The sequence below is a fragment of the Schistocerca gregaria genome, chromosome 2, assembly GCF_023897955.1.
Source record: "Schistocerca gregaria isolate iqSchGreg1 chromosome 2, iqSchGreg1.2, whole genome shotgun sequence".
Taxonomy (NCBI): domain Eukaryota; kingdom Metazoa; phylum Arthropoda; class Insecta; order Orthoptera; family Acrididae; genus Schistocerca; species Schistocerca gregaria.
In genome coordinates, this window is record NC_064921.1 from 523,972,763 (window position 1) to 523,988,736 (window position 15,974).

At 48.3% G+C, this 15,974-nt stretch overlaps 1 protein-coding gene across 1 annotated transcript in view; it reads left to right on the forward strand.

Moving 5' to 3' along the window:
• Positions 1–15,974, forward strand: part of LOC126330168 (protein FAM43A) — a 592,769-nt gene that overhangs the window by 569,156 nt on the left and 7,639 nt on the right. Inside the window, exons 5-6 of the mRNA XM_049996337.1 lie at positions 7,775–8,235; positions 11,211–11,376. Of these exons, the coding sequence (XP_049852294.1) occupies positions 7,775–8,235; positions 11,211–11,376 (627 nt within the window). The remainder of the gene's footprint in view (positions 1–7,774; positions 8,236–11,210; positions 11,377–15,974) is intronic.

A 15,974-nucleotide genomic window follows, 5' to 3' on the forward strand; every position in this document is an offset into this window, starting at 1 on the left:
TCGATTCTACACAGAGTACGCGAAACAACTTGCCCCCTTCTAACAGCCGTGTGCCGCAAGTCTCTAGAGGAACGGAAGGTTCCAAATGATTGGAAAAGAGCACAGGTAGTCCCAGCGTTCAAGAAGGGTCGTCGAGCAGATGCACAAAACTATAGACATATATCTCTGACATCGCTCTGTTGTAGAATTTTACAACATGTTTTTTGCTCGCGTATCATGTCATTTCTGGAAACCCAGAATCTACTCTGTAGGAATCAACATGGATTCCGGAAACAGCGATCGTGTGAGACCCAACTCGCTTTATTTGTTCATGAGACCCAGAAAATATTAGATATAGGCTCCCAGGTAGATGCTATTTTTCTTGACTTCCGGAAGGTGTTCGATACAGTTCCGTACTGTCGCCTGATAAACAAAGTAAGAACCTATGGAATATACCAGCTGTGTGGCTGGATTGAAGAGTTTTTAGCAAACAGAACACAGCATGTTGTTATCAATGGACAGACGTCTACAGACGTTAAAGTCACCTCTGGCGTCCTACACGGGTGTTATGGGACCATTGCTTTTCACACTATATGTCAATGACCTAGTAGATAGTATCGGAAGTTCCATGCGGCATTTCGTGGATGATGCTGTAGTATACACAGAAGTTGCAGCATTAGAAAATTGTAGCAAAATGCAGGAAGATCTGAAGCGGATAGGCACTTGGTGTAGGGAGTGGCAACTGACCCTTAACATAGACAAATGTAATGTATTGCGAATACATAGAAAGAAGGATCCTTTATTGTATGATTATATGATAGCGGAACAAACACTGGTAGCAGTTACTTCTGTAAAATATCTGGGAGTATGCATGCGGAACGATTTGAAGTGGAATGCTGATATAAAATTAATTGTTGGTAAGGCGGGTACAAGGTTGAGATTCATTGGGAGAGTCCTTAGAAAATGTAGTCCATCAACAAAGGAGGTGGCTTACAAAACACTCGTTCGACCTATACTTGAGTATTGCTCATCTTTGTGGGATACATACCAGATCGGGTTGACGGAGGAGATGGAGAAGATCCAAAGAAGAGCGGCGAGTTTTGTCACAGGTTTATTTGGTAAGCGTGATAACATTACGGAGATGTTTATCAAACTCAAGTGGCAGACTCTGCAAAAGAGGCGCTCTGCATCGCGGTGTAGCTTGCTCGCCAGGTTTCGAGAGGGTGCGTTTCTGGATGAGGTATCGAATATATTGCTTCCCCCTACTTATACCTCCCGCGGGGATCACGTATGTAAAATTAGAGAGATTAGAGCGCGCACGGAGGCTTTCAGACAGTCGTTCTTCCCGCGAACCATACGTGACTGGAACAGGAAAGGGAGGTAATGAGTGACACGTGAAGTGCCCTCCGCCACACACCGTTGGGTGGCTTGCGGAGTATAAATGTAGAATTAGATTTAAAAAACTCTTCGAAACATTCAGCATACTTAAAACTTTGCGGTGTGTGTGTAAAATGACTCGATTTAAATCATTGAGATTTATCATGCAAAATGGCTCATGGAACACCAAACTACCTGACTGGCAGCGAGAACGCGTAAGATTATTTATCGCCTACAGTCTGTGAAGTAGAATAGGTCAGTCGCGGAAGTAACACCAATTGATAAGAGTGTCTCATTAGCGTTGACAAATAAGGCAGAGTTGGGGACCAGTGACAAAGCTGACACCCGCCAATTGCCGAAGCAACCACAGGTAGCTGGTAGTGGGGCTCCCCGATCCTCCTCAGGCCCTGAGACTGAATCAGTGAAGCCCTCCCAGCCGGACAAACCTAAGGAGCAGCGAGATATACCTAAAAAGAAAGACACACCCAAGAACCAAGGTACTGCGGTGGCACCCACACCACCACCACTACCTTCAAGATCTGTGTCTGAGGATGAGGTGGAGATTCTGGCGTCCACTGAGGACCTAGATCTCGCTGGGCCCTCAGACACAATGGATGTCAATCGCACAGGTACTCATCTGGTGGCAGCAGGTGACCGTGAGGCGTAGACTGCCTCATTGAGCGTTCAGTGCCTTCCCAGCCTCACGATGACGTCATCCCAAGTGGAATTGCGGCGGTTTTGTCCACCACCTGGCTGAACTACGGCAACTCTTAAGCTTTACACTTGCTTTCTGCATTGCCCTCCAGGAAACCTGGTTTCCGGCAACGCGTACCCCTGCCCTCCGCGGCCATAACGGATATTACAGGAACTCAGTATGTAGTGAACCTGTGCCCCTTCAAACCCCTCTTGAAGCTGTGACTGTCAGGATAAGGTCGACGCAGGAAATAACTGTCTTCAATGTATATCTTCTTCCAGAGGGTGCAGTACCCCTGAACGTATTGACTGCACTGATCGATCAACTGCTTTTGGGAGATTTTAACGCGCATAACCCCTTGTGGGGTGGTGCCATGCTTACTAGCCGAGGTAGGAAGGTCGAAAATTTCCTGTCACAACTTGACCTCTGCCTCTTAAACACTGGTACCCCCACACATTTAAATGTGGCACATGGCACATATTCGACCATTGATCTCTCGGTTTGCAGTCCTGGCCTTCTTCCCATCTATCCACTGGAGAGCACATGACGATCTATGTGGTAGTGACCACTTCCCCATCTTCCTGTCACTCCCCCTAGATGGGCTTTGAACAAAGCAGACTGGTAAGCCTTCACCTCTGCTGTCACCGCTGAATCTCCCCCACATAGTGCCATCGATGTTAGCGTTAAGCATGTCACTACAACGATCGTTTCAGCGGCGGGAAACGCTATCCCCCCTTCTTTAGGGTGCCCCGGCCAAAGGCAGTCCCTTGGTGGCCTCCGGAAGTCACTGAGGCAATTAAAGAACGTCGGTGAGCTCTACTGTGACATAAGCAGCACCCTTCCCTAGAGCACCTAATAGCTTTTAAGCGGCTCCGTGCCCGCGTTCGCCAGCATATAAAACGATGGAAACAGAAGTGTCGGGAGAGGAACGTGTCGACCACGGGGTGCCATACGTCGCCTTCCCCAACAGGTGCCCTTGGCTTTCACATCAATGGCGTGGCCTCAAACGGCGGATGGAAAGGAAAGTCCTCTCGTTCACTACACGCCACAGTGACCCCTATAACGCCCCATTTACAGAGTGGGAGCTCCTCAGCGCCCTTGCACATTGCCCTGACACAGCTTCTGGGTCGGGCCGGATCGGATCCGTAGCCAGATGATTAAACAACTCGCGTCTCATTGCAAGCGGCATCTCCTCTCATCTTCAGCGGGATCTGGTTGCAATGGCATCTTTCCATCGCAACGGCGGAAGATCATCACCATTCCGGTGCTCAAACTCTGTCAAAACTCGCTTGATGTGGATACCTACCGGCTCATCAGCCTCACAAAATTTGTTGTAAGCTGCTGGAACGTATGGCGTGTCGGCGATTGGGTTGGGTCCTGGAGTCACGTGACCTACGGGCTCCATGTCAGGGCGGGTTCCGCCAGGGTCGCTCTACGACTGATAATCTTTGTCCCTCGAGTCTGCTATCCGAAAAGCCTTTTCCAGACTGTCTTTTTTGACTTAGGTAAAGCATACGACACGATCTGGAGACATCATATCCTTGCCACATTGTATGAGTGGGGTCTCCGGGGCCAGCTCCAGATTTTTATTAAAAACTTCCTGTCGCTGCGTACTTCCCGTATCCAGGTCGGGTGCCTCCCATAGTACCCCCGTATTCGGGAGAAATGCGTTCCGCAGGGCTCCGTATTGACTGTGTGTCTGTTTTTAGTGGCTATTAACGGTCTAGCAGCAGCCGTAGGGCCGTCAGTCTCACCTTCTCTGTGTGCGGATGACTTCTGCATGTCGTACAGTTCCTCTAGTACTAGTGCTGCTGAGCGGCGCCTACAGGCAGCCATTCACAATGGGCCGTCATGGGCTCTAGCCCATGGCTTTCACTTTTCAGCCCCCGAAGTCGTGTGCCATGCATTTCTGTCGGCGTTGCACCGTTCATCCAGAACCAGATCTTTACCTTAACGACGATACACTCACTTTAGTGGTGACATATCGATTATTAGGACTGGTTTTCTACGTCCAATTGACTTCGCTACCTCATCGTCGTCAGCTTAAGCGGAAGTGCTGGTAGCATCTAAATGCCCTCCGCTGCCTGAGCAACCCCAACTGGGCTGCAGATCGCTCTACGCTGTTGCAGTTCTACAGAGCCCTTGTTCAATCCCGCCTTGACTATGGGAATCCGGTTTACAGTTCGGCGGCGCTCACAGCGCTGCGTTTACTCGACCCAGTGCACCACTGTGGCGTTCGACTAGCGATGGGAGATTTTTAGAACGCGTCTGGTGACTAGTTTCTTGGTGGAGGCCGGAGTCCCTCCATTGAAGGTTAGACGTGCCCAACTGCTCGCCAGTTACGTTGCACACGTTCTTATTTCTCCTGCGCATCCGAATTACCGTCTCCTTTTCCCAACCATGGCGGTTCATATCACATATAAGCGGCCCAGGTCAGGGCTTACAATTGCTGTTCGTATCTGGTCTCTTCTGTATGGAGTCCTTCCCGTTACCACCTCTTCTCTAGGTCCATTCACGTACACCTCCATGATGTACACCTAGGCAGCATATTCTTCTGGACCTTTCGCATGGGCTTAAGGACTCCGTTAACCCTGTGGCTCTCCGCTAACAAAATGATTCAAATGGCTCTAAGCGCTAGGAGACTTAACATCTGAGGTCATCAGTCCCCTAGACTTAGAACTACTTAAACCTAACTAACCTAAGAACATCACACACATCCATGCCCGAGGCACCTGCGGCCGTAGCAGCAGCGTGGTTCTGGACTGAAGCGCCTAGAACCGCTCGGTCACAGCGGCCAGCTCTCCTCTATCACTTGCTCTCGATTCTCGACATGTACCGTGGCCATGAAGTGGTGTACACCGACGGCCCGACGGCTTATGGTGACGTAGGCTTTGCGTATGTTCATGAAGAACATGTTGAACAGCATTCCTTGCCAGATGGCTGCAGTGTTTTCAGTGCAGAGTTGGCGGCCATATCTCGTGCTATTCAGCACATACGCTCATGCCCTGGCGAGTCATTTCTCCTGTGTACTGACTCACTGAGCAGCCTACAAGCTATTTAACAGTGCTACCCACGCCATCGTTTGGTGGCGTCCATTCAGAAGTCCATCTATGCCCTGGAACGGTCCGGTCGTTCAGTGGTGTTTGTTTGGCTTCCAGGTCACGTCGGAATCCCAGGGAACGACTTGCCGACAGGCTGGGCAAACAGGCTACGCGGAAACAGCTTCTGGAGGTGGACGTCTCCGTAATTGACCTGCTTTCTGTCTTACGCCGCAGGGTTTTACGGCTGTGGGAGACGGGATGGCATAACAGTACGCATAACAAACTGCGTATCATTAAGGAGACTACGAATGTGTGGAAGTCTTCCATGCGGTCCTCTCGCAGGGAATCAGTTGTCCTGTGCCGTCTCCGCACTGGCCATACGTGGCTAACACGTGCTTACCTTCTCCGTCGCGAGGACTCATCTCGGTGTCGCTATGGCTCACAAATGACGGTAGTCCACCTCTTGCTGGACTGCCCACTTTTAGCCGTACTGCAGCGGACTTTTAACTCTACCAGCACCCTGCCTTCGGTGTTGGGCGACAATGACTCAACAGCAGCTTTAGTTTTACGTTTTATTCGTGAGATTAGGTTTTATCATTTGATCTAAGTTTTAACGCATGTCCTTTGTCCCTCTGTATCCTCCACCCTAATGCTTTTTGGGTAGAGGTTCTAATGTGTTTCAGAGTGGCTGGCTTCTCCTTTTTATTCTCATGGTAAGCCAGGCATGGTAATCTGCTCTCTTGTTTAGATCTCTTCTACGTGTTTATTGCCCTTCTGTCATTCTTGTGGTTTTCTCCTTTCTTCCAGCTATGTTTTGTATGTCTCGATTGTTTTACTCCCACCCTTGTGGAATTATTTTAATCGGAACGAGAGACCGATTACCTAGCAGTTTGGTCACTCCCTCTCTTTTAAACCAACCAACCAACCAACCAACCAGAGTTGGGAAACAACAAAAATCACTTCTGGGATGACGAAAAGTTGGATATAGTAAAAAACGCTGCCCACCGGAATATTCTTTGAAATTTGGCGTCATATATTACACAGATAGTGCTTACGATGTTTTTATTTCATTTGTATATGTCGTTCGTGGTTTTTTTTCCCACAATATTGCTGCATGTTTACATATTCCGCAGTGGCGTTGCTCTTACAGACATTGACCAGAGACGTGCCAATCAGCGGTTTGACTCCCGTGTCCTGATTTTTATTCACTGTTTAATATTTATAGTTTCTGGATGTTTTTAAGGAATATTCGAATTTACTAGAATATAGCACGTGTACATAAATAGGGACATTCTTTGCTCAGGATGGAAGTTCAGCACCGTTGCTGTTTTCTTGTGTGCTCAGTAAACGTGCTCTCAATGTGAAGTTGACGACCCTGTTACTGTATCTGGTATTTGATGTCAGACTTACGTGAACATATGTCGTTACTTCTTGTGAATGATGGCTTGGATCTTTTTGTTTGCTAGTGCTGCGTAGATCTAATGGAGATGGGGATAGCGTGGAAGATTGCGATACTGCCATTCTGCTATGATTAACGACGCTGAAATCGATTATAATTTTTAAATTTTTAAGCAGGTTGTGTTGACAGACTGATCTGTACAGTAGCACGAAGTCTGCCATGTTGGAAGGTGACAGTTTTATTGTCAACTGGCAAAGACAACGAATGTGCCACGACAGTTTGTGTATAACTGCGCATTCCTTAGTTCGATTTACCAAAAAAATGTTCAAATGAGTGTGAAATCCTATGGGACTTAACTGCTAAGGTCATCAGTCCCTAAGATTACACACTACTTAACCTGAATTATCTGAATTATCCTAAAGACAGACACACACACACACACACACACACACACACACACACACACACACACACACACATGCCCGAGGGAGGACTCGAACCTCCGCCGGGACCAGCCGCACAGTCTACGACTGCAGTGCCTCAGACCGCTCGGCTAATCCCGTGCGGCTTAGTTCGAGTTACGTCTCCGAGGAAAACCTATATTTAACCGTTGTGACTGATATTGTACTACATCAGTAACGTTAACTTCCGCGATCGAAAACTCCTATTACCTTGGAGGTCCCGGTCGTTTGCCATTTTTGTCTTGGGTGCAATGTTCTCGTACAGTTAGTGACGTCCTTCACTGGTCTTTCCTCGTAGCTCGTATGTCCATCTCCATCTCCATGACGTCATCGATCCGTCAGCGCGGAATCGCTTTGTTTCTCCTTCCCTGAACAGGCCATGAAGGCCCAAAGGTACTGACCGGCTGCCGTATCCTCCTCAGTCCATAAGCGTCACTTGATGCGGTGGTCAGCACACCACTTCCGCGCCGGTATGTAGGTTTCCGAGACCGGAAGTAGCTGATCAGTGTGCCTCCCAAGGGCAGAGTGCATCCCGCTTGCCAACAGCGCTCGGCCGACCGAATGGTCACCCATGCAAGTGCTAGCCCAGGCCGACTTTGGTGATCTGACGGGAACCGGTGTTACCACTGCTGCAAGACTGTTCGCCAGTCGCTTTGTTTACTAATCCCAAAAATTTAGTCTTCAAGCAGCGGTATTTCGACAAGTTTCCCAGTCGTTAGGTTCGTATCTGATGGTTGAGGCCCCGACGCTTCTTCCGCTCCCGGCTCGCTACGTGTCTTTATCTGGTACGTGTGTCGCTGAGTGTGTGGTGTGGTGCCCGCAGGTGCTGTGCAGCAAGGAGGCGGTGGCGCGGCGCATGGCGACGCAGCTGCGCGCGCGGCTGGCGCAGGCGCTGACCGAGTTCAAGCGCGACAAGGTGAGCCGGCAGAACGCGCGCCTGTCGCTGGCCAACTCGCTGTACGACAACCCGTCGCTGCCGCGGCGCAAGCTGCTGCTGGCCACCGGCTCGCACAACTACCGGCCGCCGCTCGAACGCTCCAAGTCGGCGCCCAAGCTGATGGTGATCGAGGAGAGCGCCGAGGAGGACGAGGACGAGGATGGCGACGACGACGACGGCGACGACGACGGCTGCGAGGCGCGCCACGCCGAGGCGGCGCCGCTCGACAGGATATCCGAGGAGGACGAGCGCTACTCCCACCTCATGGCCATGCTCGACGCCGACCACGACGCTGAACACGAGCACGAGCACGACCCCGACGTGGACGACGCCAGGGACGACTGGGGGTGAGCGCAACAGCTAGCGGTCCTCCCACCAGCATGATGAGATCGTATGCGACAGTGGTAGTTCACGCCTCCAGCAAGTCACCCTGGAATCGTCAGCTGTCTTGGAGATTCAGAAGCCACTTCAGCTGTATTCAATCTTTTTTTTTAATCATATCACAATCGGTATCGTGGAACTGAAAACCACATCCAGAGGTGACATGGAACCAAGTCATAAGAGGTAAGCAGCCCGGAACGTGGAACCCAACATTCGTACCACTTTCACTTTTTAGCGTAATATCCACGGGTGTACTGCCGGTCTACAGCGTCCAACGGGCACAATATTTCGGCGATCGTACATGTCGCCATCATCAGGTGAACTGGCGGACTGAGCTCCTGTGAACGTGCCGGTACGGAGATCCGTACGCAATGGCTGCTCAGAGGGACAGAGCCATCACGCCGACGTCATCTCAGACGCCGTCGCAATCTGTTCCACCGCGGCGCGGCGCGGGGCGCGGACGGCGGAGGGAGTGCGCCACGGGCGGAGGGTATTTAAATCGGCCGCCGCCGCGACCGAACCCAGTTCACCTGATGATGGCGACATGTATGATCACCGACATATTGTGCCCGTTGGATACTGTAGACCAGCAGTACACCCGTGGATATTTTGATTATCAAATACACAGGGAGAAACTCAAGAATCGCATCATACACTTTTCAGCGGCTTATTAGTTTGGTCTGACAACGAATGTTGCGTTCCATGTTCCAGGCTTCTTAGCTCTTATGGCTTCATTACATATCACCTACGGGTGCCGTTTTCCGTGCTGTGAAACCAGTTGTGATCCGATAACAAAACGATCAAATACAGCTAAAGAGGCTTCTTAATCCCCAAGATAATTATTCACTGCCGTAGTTGCTCTGTGTACAACATTATCATCATCAGTCCACTGCTAGAAGAAGCCAGCCAGACAGACGACGGTTGTTATAACTTCTCCCAGAGGCTAACCCGAACCGTCACTTGAAGAAATACACTATCTGATCAAAAGTATCTGGACATCTGGTTAGTGGACATTAATACGGGGCGTGTTCACCCTTCGCCTTTATGGGGCCTTGAACTCTGCTGGGCACACACGAAGAAGTGTCTTTCTCAAGAGCTGAAGCCAGATATGGTAGCGATGGTTGACGCTAGGGTCTGAAGCGAAGTCTTTCTATCATTGCAAAGGTGTTCCATTGGACCAACGACGGAAATGTGGGCACCCCAGTCCATTTCGGGAATTTTACTGTCCACAGACCAATGCCTCACAGATGCTGCTTAAAGCAAGGCTGCATTGCAATACTGATACAAACAGTCATCAGTTCTTAAATATTCCTCTAGTGTACGCACTACACAAAGCTTAAAATTTGTTTATATCCTTCCACATTTAGCGTTCTCTTAAGTGTAATAGGGGGCAGCACATTCTAACCGTGACGAACGCCACCATACTTTGACACTACTTTCTCCAAGCTGCACTGTTGGCACACGTATGGTGCCAGATAACGTTCTCTAGGCATTCGCCGAACAGACTCTTCCATCGGACTGCCACAGCGCACAGAATTATTCTTCACTCCAAGTCACTCGTTTCCAGTATCCAGCTGTGCAGTGGCGTCGCTGTTTACATCACATTAAGCAAATTACATCAAATTCCTGAGCAAGTGTGTCTAGGTCAAAGTTACAGTGTCTGATGCTAGTAGACTTCCGTTAGCGAGGAATGCCTTCTTTGTCCGTACTTGTCTCCTCCTTACATCCCCCTTGCTTCGCTTTTCAAACATAATGTTGCTTTCACGACAACAGAATTCCTTCACTTCATCTGCTAAATGGTCCGCAGTTTTGATAATTTTGTTGCTAATCTCGTTTTTACTTCTCCTCCTTATTTTTATCTTTTTTCAGTTTCTGTCATTCAATAAGTTGTGCTGATTTGACTGCACATTCCACGCAATAGGTCCTGTAACTGTTGCTGCTCTACTTGGCAGGTGGGAAGTTTATTCTTGCAGGCCTCTTGGACCTCCTGAGAAGAGTAGCCTCTCCGGTGCCATCCAGTACTAACGCTGTCATCATCATCAATAAATCAAACACTGCTCCAAAGTCAACAAGCACTCGTTAGTCACATGCACTGTGTAGTAACTTCCTCCCCTGTCCCTTCCCTTCAGTAACTCCCCCACCACATTTCCTTTCGTCCCTGTTCCTTGCCTTCCCTTCCTCCCCCTTCGTAAAGACGCCCTTTCTTCCCTTCCCCTCTGTCCCTTTCTGAACCCCTCTTTCCATCCATTCCCATCCATTGCTTGTTGTCCCTTCCTATACCTCCCTTCCCTTCCAGTTCTGCTCTTCCCTTCCGGTTGTTCCCTTCCCTTCCGGTTGTTCCCTTCCCTTCCGGTTGTTCCCTTCCCTTCCGGTTGTTCCCTTCCCTTCCGGTTGTTCCCTTCCCTTCCGGTTGTTCCCTTCCCTTCCGGTTGTTCCCTTCCCTTCCGGTTGTTCCCTTCCCTTCCGGTTGTTCCCTTCCCTTCCGGTTGTTCCCTTTACTTAGAGTTCCTCCACTGCTTTAACCTCCCTCTTCTCCCTTCTCCTCTTTTTCTTTCCCCCAATCTTTTCATTCGTTCACACATTCATTCATTTGCATTACACCATAAGATTTAAGCTGGTCATAGGAAAATAGAACATTTTACAAAGTAGCATTTGGAATTGCTTATTTTAAAAGCGAAGTATACAGCATAATTTCGAGCAGGGATATCGTTCACTTGTATATTTGTCACGTAACACTGACTTTAAGACGAGGTTCAGCTTTAATTACAAGGAAAGGGCCAGTGTAGATTGCTACCGACCCACCCGTTGTGGGGGGTCTACCAGCCCACCAGTGCATACAATTTTACAATTGGCCACGCTCCAGACTATTAATGTGCTTTTGCCCGCTGAGCTGTGAGGACAGGAGTTTGAGTAACGTGCATGTTGTTTGTGCGCGCGGCAGGTTCTCGCTGGAGAGTGGCAGCGGTGCGGAGCCGGGCTGTGGAGGCGGCGGGGGCGGCGGCAGCGGCAGCGAGTGCGGCAGCGACGAGGGCACGTGCAGCCTGTCCAGCGGCGCCTCCTGCTCCTCGCCGGCCGCGCTCTGCCGCCACTTCAAGTCCCTCACAGAGGTCAGCGCCGCGCGCCCTGCCCCACGTGCTCATTTATTATTCTGCGTCGCGTGATTCCGGGTACACTGGCGCTGACGGAAGTTACAACACCCACCAATAAATGCCTATCATCAGTATACACGTAGCGCGCGGAGTGGCTGCACGGTTTGAGGCGCCATGTCACGGATTGCGCGGCCGCTCTCGCCGCAGGTTCGAGTCCTTCCTCGGGCGAGTTTTTTTTTTTGTGTGTGTGTGTGTGTGTGTGTGTGTAAACCGATGTCCTCTCAGGAATTCACACACGCTTCTCTCTCTCTCTCTCTCTCTCTCTCTCTCTCTCTCTCTCTCTCTCCCTCCCCGCACCCCATCCCCCCTCCCTGCACCCACTCCCTGCACCCCCTCCCCCTCCCTACTCCCCCTCCCCTTGCCCCCCTCCCCCCTCCCTCTCCCCTCGCCCCCCTCCGCCACTCTCCAGTATAGACGTGAAACGTGTCTCCAGTCCCTCTCAGTCAGGACCTTTTTCTGCCCACAATTCTAACGTCGTGTTTCGTGGCCACGTATGTTACACGACTGAACAGTCCGCCGCGAGACACCAATAAATCCAGCAGCTTCACATATACACAGTGCGGCCGAGCGCACGGCCAAACACGATTGCCCCTTTCAGCTACTCTATCACGTCGTTACGTTTACCCACAATGTCCGTTTGAAAAATCACTCTCTCACTGGTAACAGTGCGCTCGCAGCTGAGCACGTGACTCGATCGTTGCGCTAGCTGTAAAGGCTGAAAAGTTCATCTGAGCTTAAGCACGGGGGTCACGAATCTTCTTGTCGCCGAACCTACGTTCTGTCGTCTACTACGGTGACTTAAAAAGGTGCAACAGTGCTTTCGACCGAATGGCACGATATGGCTGCTTTTCAGGATGGTATGTATATATCTCAGCCCTTCTCACACAGCCTGGGAAAAGATTTGAATACTGAGAAACAGCTACGAACAGCAGTCTCCTACATAGTCTTGCTTCTGATGTATGCCTCAAAATATACAGTTCCAACTCTTAATACTGGAGAGACAATTCACTATTTGCTCTTATGACAACCAAAATTCTCGTTGGTATCCGTTTTGTACAGTAGGCTGTTCATCTGGACAGCTACCCTGTGAGTCCTTGAATCCCGGTCTGTCTGAACTTGGCAGTGACAACGCTCGACAAACACCAGTCTGGTTCAGATCAGCGCCCTGAGATGGCCAGTAAGTTTCCGGCAGGGAAACGTGTCACCTGCAAGTGCTGTGCGAACGAGAGCTCATTCATATTTAAAAGCTCTGTGGTGATTCCCAAACTGGTCTTCAACGTATGAAGCCAGCAGGCAGTCGGAATACCCATTTAAGTCTGTACCTTGGCATTGACACGTAGATCAACAGCTACTCAAAAACTATCAATATATCTCCTTCACTTTCGATCACCTTCCAGGCAGTAAAGGTCTGTACTCAGAGAAAGCTACGTGCCCTTATTAATTGAGGCACTATTTTATGATGGTACCAGTAACATCATCAAAATTTGTTCATACTCCAGTACTCTCCAATAATTCTGAAAACAGTATATCAAATGAAAGATCCATATATTTTTGTTTTACTAAAGTTACAGTAAACGCGCTTCTTACAAATAGAACGAGAAACTGAGTTCTATATGAGAAAAACTCAAGAGAGGGCTCTTAGCATGTCTGGTGAAAGAAAAGTGTGCAAATATCGTAACGAGTAACTCGACCATACAGGCCACTGGCAACAAAAACATTTCTTATATAAATGTTGGTATTATCCTCATCGACATGAATGAGGTGTTCTAGCGAGGTTAAGTATGCAAGTATTAAGAACTATGAGATACTGCGGCACGATTCATGAAAATAACTTCAGTAAGATCTAACACGTGAAGTGACAGCGGTGCTTCTACGTACACATTTAATTCCTGATTTGTACTTACGCCTAAATCGTTCAGAAGTCTCGAAAATGTATTTTCTTCAGAATGAGTAATAAATAGTTTACAGAACTTTCAAGGAGTAAAATCCAGTTGTTAAAATGGGTAACAACGATGAACATAGAGCTCAGTGAAAGGTCGTTTATCCACTATAGGCGCATTTAATGAAGTCCTTGTAGACTTGCACTACCAGTTTCGCAACATTTTTAGTGGCATTTCTGTGTAAAAAATTACCAACGATATTATAACAGCGAGTAAGCAGTTACATATTCGAAATAAATTATTTGTGGATTATTCCATTCAATTGCGGCAGGGTGGGTACAGTAACCAGCTTTGAATTATTTTGGAATAAAAACAGTCTTGGCTGCGAAATTTATCGTCAGTGAGGCGTCTCATGCTTTTAGAGCGTCATCAGATTTTTGAAAAATGTGTGTCATATCTCGCGCAGTAGCTAAAAGAGTACTTAAGAGCTCACTCGTTTGCCGCGTACTTAGCTACTTGTACGGAATCTTATGTATTCTTTTAACAATAGTGCGAGGCATTCTGCACATTTTTCAGCAATGTGATGATGCCACAAAAGGGTCAATCGCGTCATTGTCACTAAATAATTTCGCAACCATGACTGCTTTTATTGTAAAATATCTGTGGACTGACTAAATTAGAAAAGTGGACATGGATTAAGCAGAGTGCCAATGTGGTTGCATTACGAGCCTCTATTAAGACTAGTTCTTCATACTGATTTTGAACAAATACTGATATGTTACGGACTTTCTTACATTTCTGCTGCATGTAGCTACTGTAGTTTACGATTGACACGGTGTTGTAAAAGTTTCATCCGGATAACATGATTGGTCCTATAACGAATCCGTTGTTGAAGACCTCAACTAGATTGTCTAATGCGCTGTCGAGACTTCGAACAGCAGTAATGCCGCCACAACTGAACTTAGTGGTTGCCGGCGCTGCAAGTGAGAGTCTGTTACAACCATCTAATTGACGCAAGCGGTTGGGTTGAGTGTAAAGTCGTATTAGGTTATCGGCCTTTTTTTATGCGCGCAGCGTCGTGTACCAGACGGGAGATTTGCGCATACTGACTAGCCGTCTGGGAGAGCGCTTGCACGACGTGCTGAAGGGTTGCGGCGACAACGCGGACTATTAAATGCACTTTCTCGCATTACACGGTCGATCAATTAACTAAGAAAGCTGAGTACAGTACGATTAGAGCAACTAAACCAGCGTTATATTGATAGCCAAATTGGCTGAAAGTAACTTAAGCTGTGAGCTATTAACATGCGGATTTTACTGCTTATACACTATGCATAAGTGTTTTAGCTGTGATTATACTTGGTTGAAAGTTATCTGCAATGAGTAAATATGTTAATAAACTCATACCCTAAATTGCTTCACAACATACAACACCAGTTCCCGTCCGGTAAAGGCAAATACTTTGAAGCAAACTGGTTTTGGGATTAAGAAGTGTGTTGTTCGCGTGACGCAATAGGAGAGCAGCAACTTTTGGCTGCGCTCTAGTCAGACCTGTACGTTTACGGGCAGTAAACCAGTAAGCTGCTCTGGCTGTACGTTGAGATCTCGCAGATGGTTAGCAAGTTGCTTTCAGGCCCTTTGCATATTCCGCTGCTTTTGGTGCAAATCTCCACCGGCAAGAGACAGAGAAACTTTTGCTCAGTCACCAAAGCGTAACAACGAAGAAGGGGAACGCGGGTTAGATGTCGCCGGATGACCCCATAACCTACCCCTTTTGATGACTGAGCGACGGTCAGCTTTCCTTTTGCCTAGAGCTCACGTAGATTGAGCTATCTTCCACGGCGGATGTAAGAAAAACTTCAGTGTCGTTTCTGTCGGACATTAGTACCTCTCATCTTGCCATTAAATTGTCTCGAATAATGCTACCCCAGCGAAAACCAGTTAATGTTTTATTCTTACCTGCAGGTAGACTCACTAGAGAAGAAGACATCCCCGAATTCTAAATCAACTGATTTTAAGGACAAAGATTTGTAGTACTCGTCACAGATAAACGACCTCTCTAAAACAGAAGCTGCACTTAACGTGTCACGCCCTCACACTGAGGCAATTCCACTTGTAGAAACAATTTTCTTGGCGTACACCTTTGATGCCACGAGCGGCATCGTGTGCAAATAGTGTTTGGGAGACATCAAAGTAATCCACGGAGGCATCCATGTGCCATGAATGAGAACACCGCTGGCAGCTGGTAAAAATTTTGTTTTCATTGATCACATTACCGGTTTTACGGTTTACAGCCGCATCTTCAGGTACAACAAAAGTTATTACATTAATCCGTCACTGGTAAACCCAACGTAGTTTGTCGAGAACATTGTCATTGTTTAAAAACTAGACTCTCATAGGATAACTGAGAAGATGAGCATGTAACATAACCGAAGAAATGTTGCCGGATAGATCGAAGCTACGTACTGGCCATTCATCCTGACACAGAAGGTGCAGCTTGCAAAACTAGGCCCTGTCTTCTCCTGCAGTGTTTCCTGGTAGCAGAAGCATCATGTCAGACGGACTCCTCATAGCACATTGGAACATACGAATGATTCTTTCCGATGATTTCATGCAATCATTTGCAACCACCCTCCGCAATGCTCGGTGGTTCTGTTTGTCAGTACATCAGATCTG